Source organism: Vombatus ursinus, unplaced genomic scaffold (assembly GCF_900497805.2).
Source record: "Vombatus ursinus unplaced genomic scaffold, bare-nosed wombat genome assembly UNPS02014942.1, whole genome shotgun sequence".
Lineage (NCBI taxonomy): Eukaryota > Metazoa > Chordata > Mammalia > Diprotodontia > Vombatidae > Vombatus > Vombatus ursinus.
The window spans coordinates 5,353,710-5,374,523 of NW_020954720.1; the positions used below are offsets into that span (position 1 = coordinate 5,353,710).

General features: G+C 37.7%; 1 protein-coding gene across 1 annotated transcript; it reads right to left on the minus strand.

Moving 5' to 3' along the window:
- Positions 1–2,734: 2,734 nt before the first annotated feature.
- CLN5 (CLN5, intracellular trafficking protein) lies at positions 2,735–14,949 on the minus strand. The gene is given in 5 exon segments (XM_027844544.1): positions 2,735–3,606; positions 5,877–6,102; positions 9,607–9,772; positions 14,634–14,797; positions 14,800–14,949. Coding segments are annotated over 5 exon segments (1,188 nt in total). The 5' UTR covers positions 14,914–14,949; the 3' UTR covers positions 2,735–3,088.
- Between the last annotated feature and the right edge of the window lie 5,865 nt (positions 14,950–20,814).

A 20,814-nucleotide genomic window follows, 5' to 3' on the forward strand; every position in this document is an offset into this window, starting at 1 on the left:
TATTACACATGATTTTAATTTCAAAAAAAATTTCCACCAATCTGTAATTAATTTGTTTTTGGAGGTGTTTAGCGAAACTAGAGAATAGTCAACTTGACCTCTGACAAGAACTTTTACTTATAAAGCATTATTAAAATCATTCCTAAAATTTCTATCAATTAATAAACCATCAACCTTTCTCATTCAGCAATGCTTTTATTCCTCTTCATTGCAGCTTTTAAATGCCTTAAGAAATCTAATACTCTTATTTTGCTATTATAGTAGAATCTTAGTTTTCTGGGAAAGGGCCTTTTATAACAAAGGCAGCTGTGTGTTTTGGGTTTTATTTTACTTTGGTAACTTAAATCCAACATAAGTGATAGTATACCTTATATTTCAGTGGCAGCACACTTTTGCATTATTTTATATATGAGGAAATGGAAGCACGTAGAAATTTTGACTTGCCCAGTGTCACACTGGATATGGAACTGGTATAAGTAGAACAAGTTTGGGATACAGGACTCCAGACTTCTAACCCAGTGGATTTTGAACTTTTCTATCGGGAGTTGGGTGTGAGATGCCAACTATAAGAAAAGTCTACCCAGATTGCAGACTAACCCTATATCTCCCATCCTCTCACAAAAAAATTGTGGGTGTACCTTTATAACTATCTTTATAGGTATAATAATTGCTAGGAGCTTCAGCTTTGCAAAATATATTCCCTCCCACTTGCTAGTGCCTAAAATTAATTTAATGGGGCTCATAATTTTACAGTGAGAAAAAAGATTTATGAAGTAATTGTTTGATTTTATTCACCTCGAATGGAATGCATTCATACTAAGGTATTAGATCAGTCAAGTGTAAATAAGTATTATCCTTTTCTTTTTAAGAAGGGAGGGAAAAAGACATTCACTTGGTCACAGCTTGGGAAAAGAGAAAGAGAAGTGGTTGAACTTGTCAAATCAAGTTTACCTACTTTGAGTGTGCTCAAAGAGATCTTTTTCTCCCACAGTTATGTTACTTAGCAGGAACATCACCTCTGAAATAACATGATATACATCACCAGTTATGCAGGATTTGTTGCCACTGAAATACATGGTACACACTACCACTAATGCAGGATTTGTTAAGTTATAAACCAACCAAACAACCCTACAGCTGACTTTGCTTTAAGGCCCATTTCCTGAAGATTAAGATTTCACTGCACAACAGAATAATTAGCTCTGTTGAGGCCTTTAAAAACTGTATTTTTTTTCTTCTTTTTGTAAGAAGTAAGTAAAAGAACTATTTAAGTTTATAAAATGTAATAGTCATTATGGCATTCTTATTTTTGTTTTGGTTGTATTCTTTCAATTAACTGTACCAACTTACCAGAACTAGTTCTAAGCAAAAGCCCCTTAAGAAGTACATTCACTAAATCTCATAACAAAATTAATGCTACAGAACAGAATTCATAAAACAGCATTCTTTTTTTAAAAAATGTTTTTCTTTAAGATTATATAGTTTTTAAAGTTAAAATTTAAATTTAAAAAATAATGGTTCCAATCTCCATAACAGCATCTCATATTTAATAGGCAATCACTAATTATGGATTTGCAAATGTCTTGCAAATAATACCTACAGAATATTAAATACAATAGAGTTTTTAATATGTTAAGGGGCACATGACTAATACATCTGAATTATTTTCTGGCTACTACTTAAAAGTCTTTCTTAAGTATGACCTTCACACTATTTCTTATTGCCTACTATAATTTAATTTGAAATAAAATTAACTAAGATTCATTTATATGAATGATAAGCTTTCCATTGTCAACTTGCACATATAATATTATACAGAAGCTTCATTGTGTGAATTCTTAAAAAAAAAAAACTAGTTTCTCCTAACAACTTTGTATATCATATAAAGTATGATATCACATGATACATAATAACCTGATTTTGGCAACATAATAATTACATCTAAACATGCTCTAGTTTTCCAGTGAGGTTTAACAATGATAACTTGTAATTAATACAGATGCTTTTACTCAGAGTTAATAGCCCCCTGCTTTTTGTTTCACCATGTTCCCAGAGTGGATTGTTTGCTTCACATGCACTATTTGGAAAAAAACAAAAAATGTGTATAAGCTTTACACTTGCCCCCTAGTGGAATGCCTTTCCAATACAGCCATCCCTTTAACAAGGATGGTTTTTCAAAAACTGGCTATAGTTAAAACTGATTAATGAACAAGACAAAGGACTGAAAAATATAATTTTTGGCAACAGTGAATTGGTGACAAAATGTCAAGTATAGACTTGCCTCTATATCTGAGGAATACAATGTTTCAGGAGACAGTTAAACATATATACACAGATATATGAACACAAACATTGTTACTTATCTTACATGTCACTGCTAGTTAATGAAGGGGAAAATAAAACTAGTAAAATAAATTTAAGGATTAACTGTGCCCAAGGGTTGTTGAAGATGTTTAATGACAAACCATGAAGCCCTATATACTCAGTTCAAAATCTGATATTGCAAACCCCAGGAAATTCTGAAACTCAAAGTCTGTGGTAAGAGAAAAACCTTTGTCACTGAAAGGAAATACTTTCACATCTGCTATATTTAAGAGGAAAAAAAAAAGTCTTAAATTCCAATGAGAGGAACTCATTCAGGACACCTGGATCAAAAGGCATTCTAAAATTACTACAACACAGAACAATACTTAAAGGTTTTAAGTGGTATGCAGAATAAAACATGTAACCTTTGTACTGTAGTTATATGTAATTCAACTCAGATATTTATTAAGCACCTACTGTGTACAATGCACCATAACATAGTCTGTTTAATATTAGCCCTATGTACTATGATTCTTCTTCCCTGTTAATTGTAGCCTTGAAATCCAGATAATCCAGGGGGCTAACTTTTGCCAGTACAATACTGTATTAACCTCTCCCCACCCAGTTCCCAAGAGAGACTAAGAGGCAAAATGATTTGTTGATTTGAGTTTCACCTCCTTAATTCTTAAAAACCAATGAAAGAGGGATAGGCCTAGATGATCCATAATGGGACCAAATCACTCTCTGAATCACTTCCCAAAAAGATATACTGACATTTCCTTCCTCAAAGTCCCAATGTTTTAGAAACCAGTGTTTTGTTTGGTAAAGGAATTTCTTCATATGTTATCTTTATAAAGGGGGACTTCATAGGTAAAAACCAATATTCAAAATTATAAAACAAATAAAACTGCCTGTGGATAAGCACTGCATCAAAAATTTGCACAAGACTTAACAAAAATTCTTTAACTGACAAATGAGGTCTAAATGGGTAATAAAATCTCTTTATAGCTGTAGCAAGAGTCTTGTTTCCTGCAGGTCCAAAAATAGAGGTTTCATTTCCCACAAATGTAGGTTCACCACTGTAGAGAAATATTCTGGTATAGTTGGTTTCTATCTTCTTAAACTTGGCCCCAAGTTCTGCCAATTTCTCATATGTTCTTAATACAAATTTGGAGCAGTCATAAGATTCAAACCATGTTGTTGACTCTTTTTCTGGACTAGCTCGGACAGTCCATGTCTCATAATAAATACCTGTTTCATTATCCCGTTTCACCCAATTTGCCATTTGGTTAAATATTTTTCCTATTTTTAAAAAAGAAAAAAATGTATAATTAAATCTTATATATAAACACACGCACATATATATATATAAGTAGACATGAATAAATGAAAATGTTTGGCTTTCATAGCAAGGATTCAAACTCATCCAATCATATATGCTCACGTATGTCAAAAGCAAGCAATATCTCAAATTATCTTTCACAAAAGAAAGGTAAAAGGATAATAACAATTGACATTTATATAGCATTTTACATACAATTCTAAGAGCCCAATACCAACTCTGTGATACTAGGTACTACCATCATAAAATCCCATTTTACAAATGAAGAGACAGAGAAGTTAGTTGACTTGCCTATGGTAACACTGCATGTTGCCATGCACCTAATTTATTAGGTCACATTACCTTCTTAATTCATTAATTTTATAATTATAAGTTCAGAATTTAGACTAGAAGGGTACTTAGAAATCATCCAATGCAACCTCCTTTTATCTATGAGGAAAATGAATTTTAGTAGTAATGTCATTATCAGGTCTTTAAGTTATGAAGTTTACAAAAAACTGACGCACTTCTTCCTGAATGTTATTAAATAGCACCAATGAGAAAGAAAAAAAACTGGCAAGGGGAATGGGAAGTGATATATATGTAAGTGACAAAGTAGAAGGCAGAAAAGTAAAAGAGAGGTCAGGAAAGATGATCAGGAATGAGATATTGTGAAGGAGGAAAGAGATTTAACCAATTCTGTATGTATAGTTAGATTTATAAAAATGGTTTGATGCAAAGCCCTACCTTTTTGTTTTTAACTATATTGAACAGCATTGGATCTTTACTAGGATCAATTCTGAATTAGTTTAAACTTGCCAAACCAAAAGAACTTACAGGCTCTGTTGAATTTCTACTGGAGTTTTTAACCCACCTTGTGTTTGTTTTACTTAAGGACATCATTAACTGTGAGAATACATTATATCCAGTAGCTAATGCCATTTGGCTATCTCTGTACCTTTTTCATGATCCTGGACATTTTATAAGCCTGGCTTGGTCAGGTAGTACACTCTGAAAGTAGAAGGATGGATTGTGTGACTAAATGAAGTTCTTTCAGAGAGTGATTTACCATTTCACTTGGGTACACTGACTCTCAGTTTGGGATTTTGCTCTCTCTACTTTGAAAAGAAGAATGTAAAATTAATATTCAGAATTGTGGAACTTGAGCTTGTAATCATATTGTGTTATACATATTAAAAAATGGAGTTGGAAGAGGCACTTGAGGGTACCTAATCGTTTTATAAAAGAAACAGGCCCAGAGAAGTGAAGCTATTCAAATACTGTAGCCAAGATTAAAACCCAGGTTCTCTGAGTCCAGATCAAACAGTCCTTGCAATTTGGACTCTCCTCACCTCTAGCCCGAGGGACAGGAAAGGGAAGGAAAACAGTAAGGCCTCCTGGATTCATAGGGTTGGGGATAATGTTGGGGATATTTATATACATTATATACATTAATATGTTTCATACACATATTAGAAGCACACCTCCACATGTAACAGATATCGCACTATACACTATCATATACCCATTATACACAATATACATGTGCTCACTACCCACTTCTACTTTGAAGAACTCATGAGTAAGGAACCAGCCCAAGGTAATGGCCAGTTAGCTGTAGAGAACCATTAAAGCTAAGGTTTTCTGCTTCCTAGTATAGTTCTCTTCTGATAATAGAAAACAGTGACATAGCTTAATCTTATCACATTTAATATTAAACAGTGATCGAAATAACACTATTATTATTACTTCCTAGTAATGCTTTATGGACTTGAAATTTAGAGGCAGTTAGAACTAAAAATCTTAGAAGAGAACTGACTCTAAGAATGCTGCTTTAATATAACATCTGTTTTATCATTTAAAAATAGCTTAACAGGAAGCTTTGCTCAGTTACAAAGGCCCTAATCCAGTTTCTTCCAAGCCACTTGTCTAATTCTTACTAATACCATAACTAGGAAATATAAGCATTCCAGAGGCTCAAACATAATACCGCAAACAATTCACTCATTTTCACTAAATTTTTACAATATGGTTGTACTGAGCCATAATTTTCTATTAATTTCCATTGGTAATAGGCAATATAACACATGAATAATACTTTGGTTTAAGAGTTAGTGGTTCCAGCTACATAGTTTACAGATGGCTTCTAAAACTATGAAGAAAACAATGAACTATGCTTCAAAATGAAGCTGGTTTTAATATCTGTATGTTTATGCTGTCACCCAAATACTATCATGTTTTCAAAACCCACCTGATATAGTTGCTATCAGAACCAAGGTCCCATTTTCTTTCCAGTGAATATCATCAATACCTTCAAAAAAACAGGCAGCTCCCTGATTACACCAGAATGGTGCATTCATTTCAGGTCGGAGATGGGGAAATGTGCAGTTTCCAAGTTGGAAAAGTTCATACCATTCCATGGTGTAGTTCTTGCCTGTCATAGTATTTCTGAATCCAATAGCATCATGCATAATATTCTATGTAAAAATAATGTCAGATATAAAAAAAAATAGTTGCAAAATGAGACTATCTCCTGTGTTCTAAGCTTGGGTGTCCCTGAAAGCTTTTGTTCTGGGTTCTTTAATAACCTGCTGGTGATCTCCACTCCCCACATATTCAAATATCTATCTCTGCAGACAGGACTCCCAAATCCATAAATCTAATCTTTTTTAAAAAAAAAAAAAATTTATTTTTAGTTTTCAACATTCACTTTCATAAGATTTTGAGTTTTAAATTTTCTCTCCCTCCCTCTCCTCCCCCCTCCCCAAGACAGTGTGCAATCTGATATAGGCTCTACTTATACATTCATATTAAGGATATTTTCACATTAGTCATGATGTATAGAAGAATTAGAACTAATGGGAGGAACCACAAGAAAAGAAATAAAACAACAAAAGAAAAGAGCAAATAGTATGCTTCCATCTGCATTCAGACTACATAGTTCTTTCTCTAGATGTGGATAGCATTTTCCATCAAGAGTCTTTTGGAATTGTCTTAGATCCTTGCGTTGCTGAGAAGAGCTAAGTCTATCAAAGTCGGTCATTGCACAACGTGGCTGTTACTGTGATGTTCTCCTGGTTCTGCTCACTTCACTCAGTATCCGTCCATACAAGTCTTGCCAGGTTTTTTCTGAAGTCTGCCTGCTCATCATTTCTTATAGCCCAGTGGTATTCCATTACATTGATATACCACAACTTGTTCAGCCATTCCCCAATTAATGGGCATCCCTTCAGTTTCCAATTCTTTGCCACATAAATCCAATCTTAATCTTTCTTCTGAACACCTTTCCTGGATCTTTAGCTACCTGTTTGCTACATATCTCCACCTAAACATGCCATCAAAATCTCAAATTGAATAGCAATCATTTATTAAGAACCTATTCTATAGGTAAGGGGACAAAAATATAAAAGACAAAACCAAAACAATCCCTTCCTTTGTGCTACTTACATTCTAAATTTAATGTCCAAAATGGAAGTTACAATCTTTCTCCATTAAACCATCTCTCCTTTGAATTTCTCTTATTTCTTTTGGGGGTATCATCACCCTTTTGGTTGCAGCCTGAGAGTCTTTGCTTCCTCACTGACTATATCTAATCAGCATCTAAGCCTTGTCAGTTGTACCTTCACAATGCCTTTCATAGCCATCCCCTTCAGCGTCACTACTGAAGCACTATGCCACCTCAGGCCTTGCCTACTGAAAAAAAACCTTCAGATAGGCCTCTGTCCTTTTAGCCTCTCCACCCTTTAATCCATTCTCCAGAGAGCTGCCGAAATAATTTTCCCACGGTGTCAGTTTGAGCATGTCATTGCATTGCTAAAAAACTTTGATAAATCACAAACTCCTCAGCCAGGCATTGAAAACCTGTCTCCAATCCATCTTTTTAGAAAATTAATATTAACTGTCTTTTACATAAATCTACATTTCAGCCAAGCTGAAAGCTGCTACCTGAACTATTCATTCCATCTCCTATCTCAGCACTTTTATAGGCTATCCTCTCCACCCGAGAGACACTTCTTTCTCAAATACTACTTACTCATTTCACCTCCCTCTCCCTCCCTCCCCACAAATTATGCTATAGTGACTGACTTATCTGGGTACATGTTCTTTCACTTCCTAGTAGAATGTAAGTTCCTTGAAAAACATTTCCAGTACCTAGAAAAAGCATTACACATGGTAGACTGTTAATAAATGAGACTGGCCAAGGCACTTGGGACTTGAGCTGTCTGCAAGTTTCCCTTACTTATGCACATTCTCATTCTTGCTCCCCAAGCTGTGGGTCTTTGTTCCCTGGCTCGACCCTACCCTCTGTACAGGATACTTCTCCCAGATAGGGTTCTTAGTGCTGAGCATTTCTCTTTAATGGGGAGGGGTGATGCAGTGGTTCTCTTTCAACTTAGAGAATGGTGGGTCCAGGCTGAGAGATAGAGAAATAACAAGTGTTGTACTCCTACTTTATGTGATTACAGGAAAGCAGAAAAACTACAGAAGTTCTGGTTTTACAATTATTTTCACTGCTGATAATTACATCATGATAATTATAACCTATGATTCATCTATGATAGTTTTAAAGGGTATACTGGAGAATATTAAGGTCTTTATAGGTCCTTCAAATGTTCTCAATCTTTACTTTTTGTTGGGGCTTAGTAATGTGGATAATCCAAAGAGAGATTCCTTAGACTAAGTACTTACTGCAATGGCATAGATTTTAAGAGGGAGAATGGAAATTTCTTGAAAGTAGGGATTGTTTCATTCTTTGTTTTTGTATCTGCAGTGCCTAGTACCTAGTAGGCATTTAATGCTAGTTGGTGGTGGATAGATTAAGCCCAGAAGTGAGAGGTAGACACAGCCAACAATACATCAATTCCTTTACTCAAATGCCTGACTAGAAAAATCACTCCCCTTTCCACCAGAGACTTAAAAAACAAACAAACAAACAAACAAACAAAAAACCTCATTAGGTTTGGTCTTATTTTTGACCAAAGTTATTTTATTAGGATTAAAAAAAAATCATGCCAACTCAATTTATGTAGCTAATAAGATATAATTATTTCAACATTTTTGGTTACTTTATGCAACATAAGAATGTCAGAGAAATTTGACCCTCAAGCCTACAGTGAATAGATTTTTCATATTATATGAGAGCCTATAAATACAATCACTAATATCTCAGAAGCTTCTACCAAGTACTGTTTCACTTCATACTACTATCAACCGTCTGGACCTCCTCTTCTTCTCTTTTCCCCATTGCCCCCTCCCCCAATCTTACCACAGAGGAAGGAAATAGGAAGGAGTGGAAAAAAGGAAAGAATAAATTGCATAATAAAATTCTACCTGTGATGCTTTTGTTTCTTGCCTTAACATCCCACCTCCAGCTCCCAGTAGGAAAGTACTCTACTTGCTGGACTAATAGGAAATTGCTTAAAATGCCCTATACTTCAACACACTTAAGAAATACTTCAAAGAAATTTAAGTACCACAAATATACAAAACCCAGGACACTTAGAATGACATCTAATGTACATACTGTTAGAGTACATTAGGAATGCCAAAGCTTAAATGTCTTGGAACTAGCACAGTCTATTTTGTTGACCATAGCATCATTGCTTCAGTTAAATTATTCAAAATAAAGTTAATAACTGAATTTAACCAGAATTTGTTAGGATGTTTAAAAAAAAGGCTATAAAAGTTACAGTGTTTGCTGCCATTAAAATTATTAATTTGATATTTTGATTCGCAACTTTTTACTTCTTAGTGTAATTGTTCTAAATAGAATCAATATAAGGATAATATACATAAACATATTTATGTATATATATATATACCCACACAAGTATGTAAATAAGAAATCAGGTGGACACATGCATATGTACATATATATCAGTGTGTGCACACATATACACAACAGAATTTAATTGGTTTTCCCCAAAATCAAACTGCACTCAACAATTCAGAGCCATAACAAAATAAAGGTCCATTCTTACCAAATGTCCCAGGAGATCACCATATTTAAATTCCCATACTGGGGCTTGTAATCGAAAGACTTCTAGGACATCATCATCCTTCATAACTGGGATAGGACAACCAGTTGGGCAGAAAGTATATTGAGCTTGACAATAAGGATCTGGTGTAGGACGGAATTCAAAACGCCTTCAATAAGAAAAAAACAGTTATCAACTTGAAAGGAATTAGTGAGGCCTTATACATTTAAGAATCCAAGTTTCATTTAAAGCTCATTTTAGGTAAGCAGTTCAACCTTCTCTCTTTATATATGAGGAAATCAAGGCCCGTAGAGGTTAAATGATCTGGGGTTCAAATCACACCTCCAGCTATGTGACCTTGGGCAGATCATTTAATTATTCTAAGTCTCAATTTTCTTAATTGTAAAATAGGGGTATTTATACTATCTTCCTTACAGAGCTGTTATAAGGGTCAAATCAGGCAACACATTAAAGGATTTTGTAATCATAAAGTGCCAAGAAAATGTAAACAACGAGCATAACTTATCATACCAAAATGACAAAAATAACTTGATAAATTGATACTTTCTCTTAATTATGTATTTTAGAAAAGTTCTTGTTTCCAACTACTCTCAGGTCACTCTGAGTTTTATCTGATTTCCTTAAGAGAAATAAGGGGAAAATATGTATATTCTCCAATAATATCATTATACTAGGACTGCTTTAAAAAAAAAACAAACAAACATGCCAACCAAATTTATATAGCTAAATAAGATATAATCATTATAATAAGCTAAATAATACATAATTATCCTAGCACCATTGCTCACTTTGTTCAACATAAGAACTTGAGAGAAATTTGACCTTCAAGCCTACGGTGAATATACTTTTTTTTGGGGGGGGGTGAGGCAATTGGGGTTAAGTGACTTGCCTAGGGTAACACAGCTAGTGTCAAGTGTCTGAGGCTGGACTTGAACTCAGGTCTTCCTGACTCCCGGGCCAGTGCTCTATCTACTGCTCCACCTAGTTGCCCTGTGAATATACTTTTTATATAAGCCTATTAATACAGACGTCATTATTTCTTCCTGTTCTACCCCTTTAAAGAGAAGCCCTTTATTTATACAACAGGGTAACGAGCATGGAGTCATTAGATGTTTGTCGGACAATTAACAATACATCTACATAGCACTTTAAGCTTTACAAAATATTTTCCTTACAACTTTTTGAGAGTACTTGAACATAGTTTTTATGGATCTTTATAGGACTGCTAACCGTCAATACTTCAAAAATAGATGATTCTGTAGGAAGCTCCTTCAGAAAGGCAGATGGCAACCTATAGTCTGTGAGAGGTTTAAGTGGCTTGCCCATAGTGACACAGTTACTAAAAAGCAAAGGCTACATGGGAACCCGCATCTTTGTGACTCCAAGTCCAGCACTCTATCCATTACCCCACAAAACCTGTCACTAAAGATTACATGACTAACATTGATAAAGTACTTTAACACTTGCAAAAAAAACTTTATATAGATTCTCTCTGAGCTTTATAGCAATTTAGTGAGGGAGATATTACTGGTATTATCCCCATTTTACAGATGAAAAAACTAAAGCTCAGAAGTTAAGTGATTTGCCAAATTTGAACAATTTGCCTGGCACATGGTAAACACTTAAAAAATGATTCTTGACTTGGTCACAAGATAGTGTCAGAAGAGATTAAAAGCCAGGTCTTCCTGACTCCAAGTCTGGTACACCATCCATTCTCCATGGGATGCTGGATGTGAGAGATGAGGGTTTGAATCCCACCTCTAGTTCATAATAGCTGTGTGTCCATGGGTAGTTAACCTGAGCCTTACTTTTTTTGTATGTAAAATGGGGATAATAATGCTTTTCCTATCCACCTCCCGTGTTCTAGTCAAATCTCCAAGAATATAGGTTGCAAGGAATGACCAACCACAATTCCAGAGAACTGATGAGGAAGCAAATTTCCCAACTCCTGACAGAAAGATGTATGAACTCTGGGTGCAAAATGAGGCATACATTTTTGGATACGGCCAATGATGGAATTTATTTTGCTTGCTTATGCATATATTTGTTAAAGGATTTTGCTTTCCCAACAGAGGGCAGCGGGGTGGGGGTTGGAGATGGAAGGTGGGAAGAAAATATTTTAATTAAAAAAAAAGTGAATAAAGGACTATAGGTTTCAGAGAAATTTATGACCTGAATGACTGATAGGTAAGTGAAAAGTCCCACATATCAATGACACCAGAGGTCCAGTCCCTGACTCTACTATCAATCTCACAAGGTTGTTGTGAGTAAAGTGTAGAAACTGAAAAAAAAATTTACTCTCTCCTATTAGAAAGTAAGCTTCCAGTGAACAGAGACTATGTTTTTTGCCTTTGTTTATATCTCTAGTGCTTAGCACAGTGCCTGACACTTAATAAATGCCTGCTGACTAATTGATCCCAGAAAGTAAGACCAAGAACAAATAATGGACGGGACCTGCAATTCATAAAGTTAGGGAGCTCCCCTGAGCTCTCATACCAAAGCATAGTGACACCTACTCTGCAGCTTGTCTGGGGTACTGACTTGTATAGGGTCACAAAGCCAGGATGTATCAGAGGCTGATTTTCCTGACTCCAGGTCAGGTCTTAACATATTTTCCATGCTGCCTCTAAGCAAATATAGTGACCTTAATATCCTTAATTGACATTAGGTTTAAAAAAAAAACCAAAACAATACATATGCTGGCCAACTCTAGACCATGCTGCTAAGATAGGTCTTGTGATATTTTATCTATGAAACCAGCTAAGCTCAATTAGGCTCATCAGAAGCCTGATCAGTAGGTGAACTTTTGTTTGTGGCAACTCGGAAAGACTGTCAACCAAGAGACAAAAGGATTATGATGTATATTGGTTCAGGAAGTGTTCACGTGGTATTATGATAAAAATGCTGGCTTGAGAATCATCTGGATATGGAGGACCTGCGTTAGAATTCTTATTTTATCACTTAGTATCTGTGTGAAAAATGAGAAAGTTGAAATAGATGACCACTGAGGTGACTTCCAGCTTTAAACCTATGAGCCTAAATAAAAATTAAATCACAGATTCACAAGAGACAGAAACTGAAATATAAGTGACTTGACCCTCATTCCTTTTCCCCTTCACTTAAAATACCCAACTTGGGATATTTGACCTCCTGGGAGAGACCTTGGACATATTACTTCCCCCACCCCCACTTCCCCTAATTTATTTAGTTTGCTTCCTTAGAAAGTACCCTTTCCTCTGTCCCTAACGGAGTTTCTGTCTCTTCATTTAAGGACACTGGTGTTTGTGTGCTGTGATATATATACCCAACTGCTTTGTTTTTAGGGACTTGAGTAAAAGGCCTACTACTTACTGGTCATCTTTTCCAATCCACTGAATGATGGGATTAGACTAAAAAAATCTCAAATTCCTCTCAGCACTAACATGCCATGAATCATCAACATTTAGTACACAACTTGACCTTGTTAGGCACTTAATGCCAGTTGACAACATATAAAAATATTAAAAGTTAAAAATCAAATCTATAAAATGAGGAAGGATTCTATTAGATTACAGGTTATCAAACTCACAGGCCCACAAAACTCCAGTGTGGCAGGAACCAGATTAAAATATAACTGGGAAAATGTTTCACAAACTAATAAGAATATAATACAACATAATGTTAATTATGGGGTTTTTTGTGGTTTTTCTAAATCTATTCCATTTCTATTTGAGTTTGATACCACTGGACTAAGTGACATATGAGGACCCTTTCAGTTCTAAATCTATTATCTGTCGATGAGCCTTTATCCCTTAAGACTTCATGCACACACACTACAGAGACATCCAACTTCTTAATTGGGTCTGCAATCCTCTAGAATACAGATGTCAAACACAGCCTAAAATACCCCTCCATGCTAGAACGGAATGCAAATGGGAAATATTTAACAAAATAAATAAAAAATATAGATATGCACTGCAGGCATCCTTACATTCAGATTAGTGCCCCCTATTTCCATTTGAGTTTGACACTACTGCTCTAGAACACATAAGGCCTGGCCTAGTGGTTTCATCAACAGCAATATCTGAATTGTTGTTCAGTTGTGTCTGACTCTTCACGTCCATGTATGGGTAGTTGTTTTTTTGGCGAGGATACTGGAGTGATTTGCCATTTCCTTCTCTAGGGGATTAAGGCAAATAGATGTTAAGTGACTTGCCCAGGGTCACACAGCTAGTAAATGTCTGAGACTGGATTTGAACTCCAGTTTTCCTGACTGGAGGCCCGGTGTTCCATCCACTGAGCCACCTTGCTGCCTCCTCAATATCTGAGTAGTATCTCCCTATACAGAGTCAGGGAAGTCAGAAGCGGGTAAACCATGCAACTAATTTGTGTGATCACCATGTCAGTTATTTTTTTTTCTCCCATGTGACAATAACTGACATATTTGTACGTTGCTTTAAAGGCTGGAAAGTATAAACCTTTAGGCCTCCCAGCTATTATTATCCTCACATACACCCCTAGTGTGGTTTGTCTGTTTTGAAGTTTGGGGAGACTGTCGTGGGTACAGCATCACCCCAAGCAGCCACAGAATTTCTCAAACAAGGAAAAGCAGTGCTCCTCCTAACCGCTTCCTGCACAAATACCCTGGCACTGCTCGCAATTACGTGTCTGGCTCTTTTTTTTTTTTTTTTTTTTTAACCATCAAGAGGAAGAGGAGCTCAGGAAATAAACCCTCCATTTTCTGGACATTTTTTTCTTCTTACTTTCCCTACAGACCCCCCCCCCCCCATATCTAACCAGTCGCTGGGCCAGGGGAGCTAGGAAAAGGACCTGAGAGACAATCGATCTTTTAAAAACTGGGATGGAGCAGGACGAGGATTCAAAGCTAAGTACAGACTCCAACCTCAGGGGTTTAAACACTGCCCAGTCTGCAGCATGGGCTACCCAGGGTGTGCGCGCGCAGCCGCACGTGATCTCCCTCTCCGCCCGCGCAAAGACCCCTGGCCCCTCCGGGACGCACGCGCACTCACCTGTAGGGAACTGGCCACTGCTGCAGCCGGGGACCGCTGCTACCCCAAGCCGAGGGCAAATCAGCGGCCACCGCCAGCCAAAGCAACACCAGGGCCCAGCGTGTCTGGCCGCCGCCCTCTCTCCCTTCTCCCCAAGTCCTGGTCCCCATGCCCACGCTGCTACCAACCCCCCCAACAGTCCGAATTTCCAAGGCCTCTGAGAAAGATTTCCTAGGTTTCCGAAGCGACGAAGCATGCGTGGAGCAGTTAGCGCATGCTCCATCTGGAGCTTTTCTGCCATCGAGCTGTACGGGTTTCTGGGTCACGTGTTCCTCCCGCACCCCTCTGTCAGTCAGGGAGGGACTTGCCAATGCCCCCTCGTGATGGGCGGGGTGGGTCCTTTTGCCGTGGGCGGGGCCAGTGGCTCCTGAATCATCCCGTCACCCTCTTTGCTTTACCGAGGCAGGGAGAAGAAACTGAGGGTTCAGGGACAGGATTTGAATTCAAGTCCCCCAACTGCAAAGCCAGTGCTTTTTGCACAGTACCAAGCACCTCAAGTCGTAGGGGCCTGATGACATTCTTGTCCTGGAATCGTTGTGAAATACAATTATTCCACCGAAGTGATTGGGGTTGTGGGGGAGAAAGGAATGGAGATGCATACTTTTGGAGACCTCAACTACCATTTAGGTGGGACAAAACCCTAGGGGCCACCCAACAACTCCCCCCCCAATTAAGGGGGATAAGTGGCTCTAATGAGGTCATTTCCCCACTCTTCGACTCGGTTTTCTGATTTTTAAAATGAGCTGGTGGGATTGGATGATCTCTTCAGATCCATTAGCTCTAAATTTACGGTCCTTTGAGGTGATGTCTGGCTTTTTTTTTTTTTTTTTAATGACTATCACACATAAATTATCCCTGTCAGCTGGAAACAAGTATATACATTACCCTTGTAAACCTTTCTTACACAAAAGACCAGTCTACAGACGCTGGTAGCCTGGAAGGCTATCCTTTGGGAACATCTTATTTAAACAACCAGATCTTGCAATCTCTTTAAAACATTCAAAGCCAGGTTTCCCCAAAACCATCCCAGACTGAAAGGAAGGGGAGAGTAAACTAATAAAACTTGAGTTGTTGTTTTTTTTCCCCTTAGCTTTATTCTAAGATTTGAAAGATACATGCAGTCTAAAATAAAGTCTGTAACAAAATGTGCCTGGCTGGCACACTTTTTTTTTAATTCCTAAAGTAACAGTCATATACATTTTGATATTGTCATCTCTTCTCACCAGTCAGACATACAGTCAGACATTCAAGTTCATCATCTTATGATAGCCATGAGTTTGCTGAACCCAATCCCGGAACTCCACTTTTCTACTCTTTGTGAAACACCAGACCTAGGCATCCTGCTCCCCCTACTGGTTTCTCCTTTCCAGTACCTTTTTTTTTTTATGTAGATTACCTTCACTCAATTTCCCTACAGAAGAAATGTGTTGTGATCTTTTCTCCCTGGCACCTCTGGTCTCTGAAAGGAATGCACAGCCATTCTTTGGCCTTTAGAGAAGTTTTTATTGCTAATGGAATAGAAACCGAGGTTACATTTCACTGAAGAGAAATACACAGAATTTTTAAAAAAGTAGTAGTAAGGAAGTTGTAAAAGCTGATTTTGGTCTTTCATGCAAAAGTACAGGGAAATATATCCCAATCTTTCTTAGTTCTGCTTTTAGTTCTGTTTACTAAATTGAATTGAAATGCCTTCTTCTGACTGAACTTTTTTTTCCCCCCCAGATCCTTTCTTTTCAGGCAGCCCTATCCAGGGCATCTCATTCCATTTTTATTGTCAGGGATCAATCAACTTTATAGGTGCATTCTTCACCTTCAAAAAGAAAGGAGATCCCAGATCTTTCTATGTCCTTGCCCAGTCCTCATTTCTGAGACCCTAAGATTTGTAGAATCCAGGGTGGTATAGTAGATGTTAATGGGATTTCTAAAAGCCCAGGAAGAATTCTCTCACTTTTAGGGGAAATTCCAGAATGAATGGCTCCACATTAAGTACCATCCCTAAACTTCTTTCTGACAGGAAGTTATTATAAGTCATTTTCTCACAAACAGATAATTCTATTAATAAGTAATAGAACTACAGCTTATAATACCCATCTCACCTCCTATTGAATTGAATTGTAAAGGTCTAACCTTCTGACTACTAAAGATATGCCTTTTACTACATTCCTGACTGGCAATCATTCAGTTTGCTTGGAGACTTTTGCAGAGGATCCAAGGCCTTTTTCACCTCTTGCCTAGAGTTAGGCCTTCCCTACCATCAGCTCAAAGTGAGAAAGGTGGGTGTCTTGAGTTGTATGCATTCCAGACACTGGGGGATGGAGGAAATGCATGGGAGGAGATGCACAGATAGGTGGATGAAAAAGGATATCAGAGGTGCTCCCCCAAAGCTTGGGTGACCTATGGACCTCGTTGCACCTTGAGGCCCAAGGTTTTTCCAACACCCACACAACACAGAAAAATAAGGTGGTGGTTCCTTGTCTCTTCTCTTAAGATTGGGTGGACGGGTGTGCCCTTTAGGAGAAAAAGGCTACTAAGTTGAGTTATTTTTTTCTGAAGGCCTGCTAATGCTCCTGGCTGTCCTGCCCTGTGTCTGACTAGCTGTGTGACCTTGGGCAAGTGGCTTCATATCCTTAAAACTTCAGTTTCCTTATCTGAAAATGTGAAGATCCTGCTTTCTCTCATTCGGAATCTAAAAAAGAACCATCAAATATCCAAATCAATGTGATCAGAAAAGGAAGGGAGAGAGAAAAATCTTTCTCCTCAGTTCTTCTCCTAGCCTCCTGAATAGACAGGTCTATCTGGCTCAATGGCTAATCATTTTGGAGATAGCTCCATCAAAAGGATCAAAGAGCTAGCCTGGAAGGAGGCACGGATCATGTGCTTCCTTTAGCAAGAGGCCAAAAGATATACTTAGATCCATGAAAAATGCTACAGTCTAACCCCTGCTATGCAACAAACAAAAACAAACTTCCACAACTGTCCAAACAATGGTGGAGTCACTGTTTGCCATATTTCAGATCCTCCAAATTAGGATCTAGAGGTATGGGCTCAAACCACAACTTCCAACAAATTAGATGAAATCACCTCAGTCTTTACTACCTCTAGCATTCTCTATAAGGACTACCCAGCAATGAGTCAGCAAACACATTTGTCAATTACGTCATTGGAAGATAAGTTCCTTTGTTAGAATATAAGTTCCTCAAGCTCTTTTTCATTTGTCTTCCCAGCATTTAGCACAGTCCCTGGCATGTAATGGGTACTTAATAAATGCTTGTTGCTTGACTAATTTTAGTGCCCTAGAATGCAATTTGTCCTGGACTGATAAAGGTAGCTAGGTGTTCTCTTACCATTCCCTCATTTATTCGTGGTTTCAACTCCCTATTAACCATGTTTGTTCCATCTTTCTAAGTCTGAAGATCATTCTCCTTGACAGAGAAAACAGAAAGAAAATAAGATTTGAGTAATTCAGTCTTTTCTCTGTAATCCATCATCTCCACCTTCTACAAGAGTCTTTCCTGAAACTCCCACCTAATAGTGCCCTCCTTCCTCAAATTTCAGAACTATTGCAATGGTTTCCCAATTGGTTTCCCTCTCCAAATCATATTCCAACTGATGTCCAGAGAGTTGGATTCCCCCATCATTACAAAATCACACCTCCATTCTAAACTGTGACCTGATTCCCAAACTTCTTATTTAATTCCGCCTTCTATCCAGATAATCTATAGTAGAAGTATACACACATGATAATATTGATTCTGCTTCTCCCTCCATTGATGCTTGCCAGCATATTTCCCCTTGCTAGTTCCTGGATGTTATCATTTGATTATATCTTATTATACAACGCTATTCCACTGTCCTTTTTTTTTTAATCCATTTTGTTCTTTTTGAATGATACTCTTTCACTGCCATATTTCAGTCATAATTCACATTCCTTCAAGTTTCAGTGATACTTAAAAGGTTGAATTTACCCCCTTGCTTTAGCAGTATAAAGATATCTTAGACCATAGGTTTTATTGTTGATTTTCTTCTTGAATATTATCGACTGTGAATTCTTGGTTTTAACGGCTGGCTTTTACTGTACTTAACTTGTCAGAAATGTGGGGATTTTTTTTTCCATCTCTGACCTCCCACACTTTCTGCGTCATTTTCACTTTAAAGCCTTCTTGAATAGATTTGAAGACTATAGGCAAACTCTGCAACCAGTAGGCAGAGGTACTATTGTGAAAACCAGAATTTGGACATGCAGTGGATCTATAACTCTATCAGGCATGCCTGATCAACATAAACTTTGTTGCTATTCAGAATTAACTAGACCTGCTTAAAACTTACCTTGTTAGCAGCTGCCACAAGATGAACATACCCAGGTGTATGCTGGCAAATGTTTAACAACCAACTCCAACATACACATGACATGCTTTTAAGTTTAATCTGCCTTACTGACATTTTTTCCACCAGTTTCTGCAGTTTAGGCAATCAACAAAACAATAAATCAGGACCTGGTTTGAGGTATTTACATTTCCAAGGTATAAAGGCTCATACAAAATTTAACAACTGACTCTCCTCAACTAGTATATTCTAGCTTGTCAACAGGCAATCACAACTTCATGAAATTTATGTGAAAACTAGATTTATTACAAGAGAAATGAACATGCATGTAGAGCCTAAAGAGTTCAAGTTTGCATTTTCATAACAGCAGGATAAAGGAAGGAAGACATACCAGAAATCTCCACCTAAAGGGGTGTGGCATGGGAGGGGGGAAATGTGAAGGTGGGAAAGGACAAAACCCCTCCTGAAGGGGAAGAGCAAGGCAATGGCAAAAGCCCAATTCTTTTCCTTTTGGGAACTGCTAGACTATGAAGATGGGATGGTCTGCTTATCTACAAGTGTCTCAGCTGCATAAACAATTTCCCAGTCTAGTTCAGACTGACTGGTACCTGTCTTGACTCCCAAAGACACACAGGGAGTCCAGTTCGGGATGCAAACAACAACTTATTTCAGCTGAGGGTGGGGGGGTGGGGGAAGAGGGCTTCATCCTTGACACATTTAGGGCCTCCTGCAATGTCTGAGTCCAGTGTTTCTGGAAAATATGGCAATTCAGAAAGAAGTTCAGGGGACCCCTTAACAATCCTTAACAGGCTCCAGTATGCCACTGAATATACCCAAACCCAGCTGTATGCACATCAGACTGGCATGACTCTTGGACTTAAAAGAGAATCAGTCTTTGGCAGGCTGATGGTAGGTCCACTTGCATCTGAATGTAGGGTCTCCTGGAACTTCAGGACAGCCCTCAAACCATTCAGAGAGATGAAATGAGAAGTGTCATACCAGTGAGAAATTCTATGTCTCTTCTACAACAGACCACTGCTATATGACTCTGTTCAAAATCTTACATATCACTATATGGGAGTTTTAGTAGCTGTAGATATTATTCAACATTTGCTAGTATAGCCAATGCCATGAGACATGTACTTGGAACCAAGAATCCTTCAGAGAAGGCTTGTAAACACTACAATGCTACAGGATCAGAAGCACAAATTGTTAGAGCTGGTAGGGAATTACAGGTTATCTACTCTCTTATTTTGACATTGACCCCAGTTCTCAGAATATAAAGATACTGACAATGAACAGATCTACAGTTTCATTGGTATGGGAAACCCTGGCTTAGGAAAGTCCCACTATTCCTACAGGGCAGCACCTATTCCATCTTAGCAATTTATAATAGAGTTACCTAGCACTGAGAGATTAAGCCAATTACCCAGGGTCACAGGCAGTATGTATCAGGGGCCATCTCTGAACCCAGATCTTTCTGGCCTCAAGTTTGGCTCTTTATTACACCATGTCCTGCATACAGTAGGTGCTTAATAAATTTCTATTGAATTGAATCAAAGCCCAGAGAGGTCAAGGGACCTTTTTAAAAGACTTTTTTTTTTTTAACAAGCTAGTAAGCTGAAGAATTGGGACTTGAATTCAGGCCTTTAAACTCTAAAATCCAGTGATCAATTTTCTTTTTCCCTGGATGATCATAACACTAGACTTTTTTTCATTAAACTGTTCCCATCCCTATGGTGTTATGTCATTCTGGTATTGGTAGCATATATCATGACCAAGAAGACATATACTTCCTACTCAGGACTGGCACTTTTCA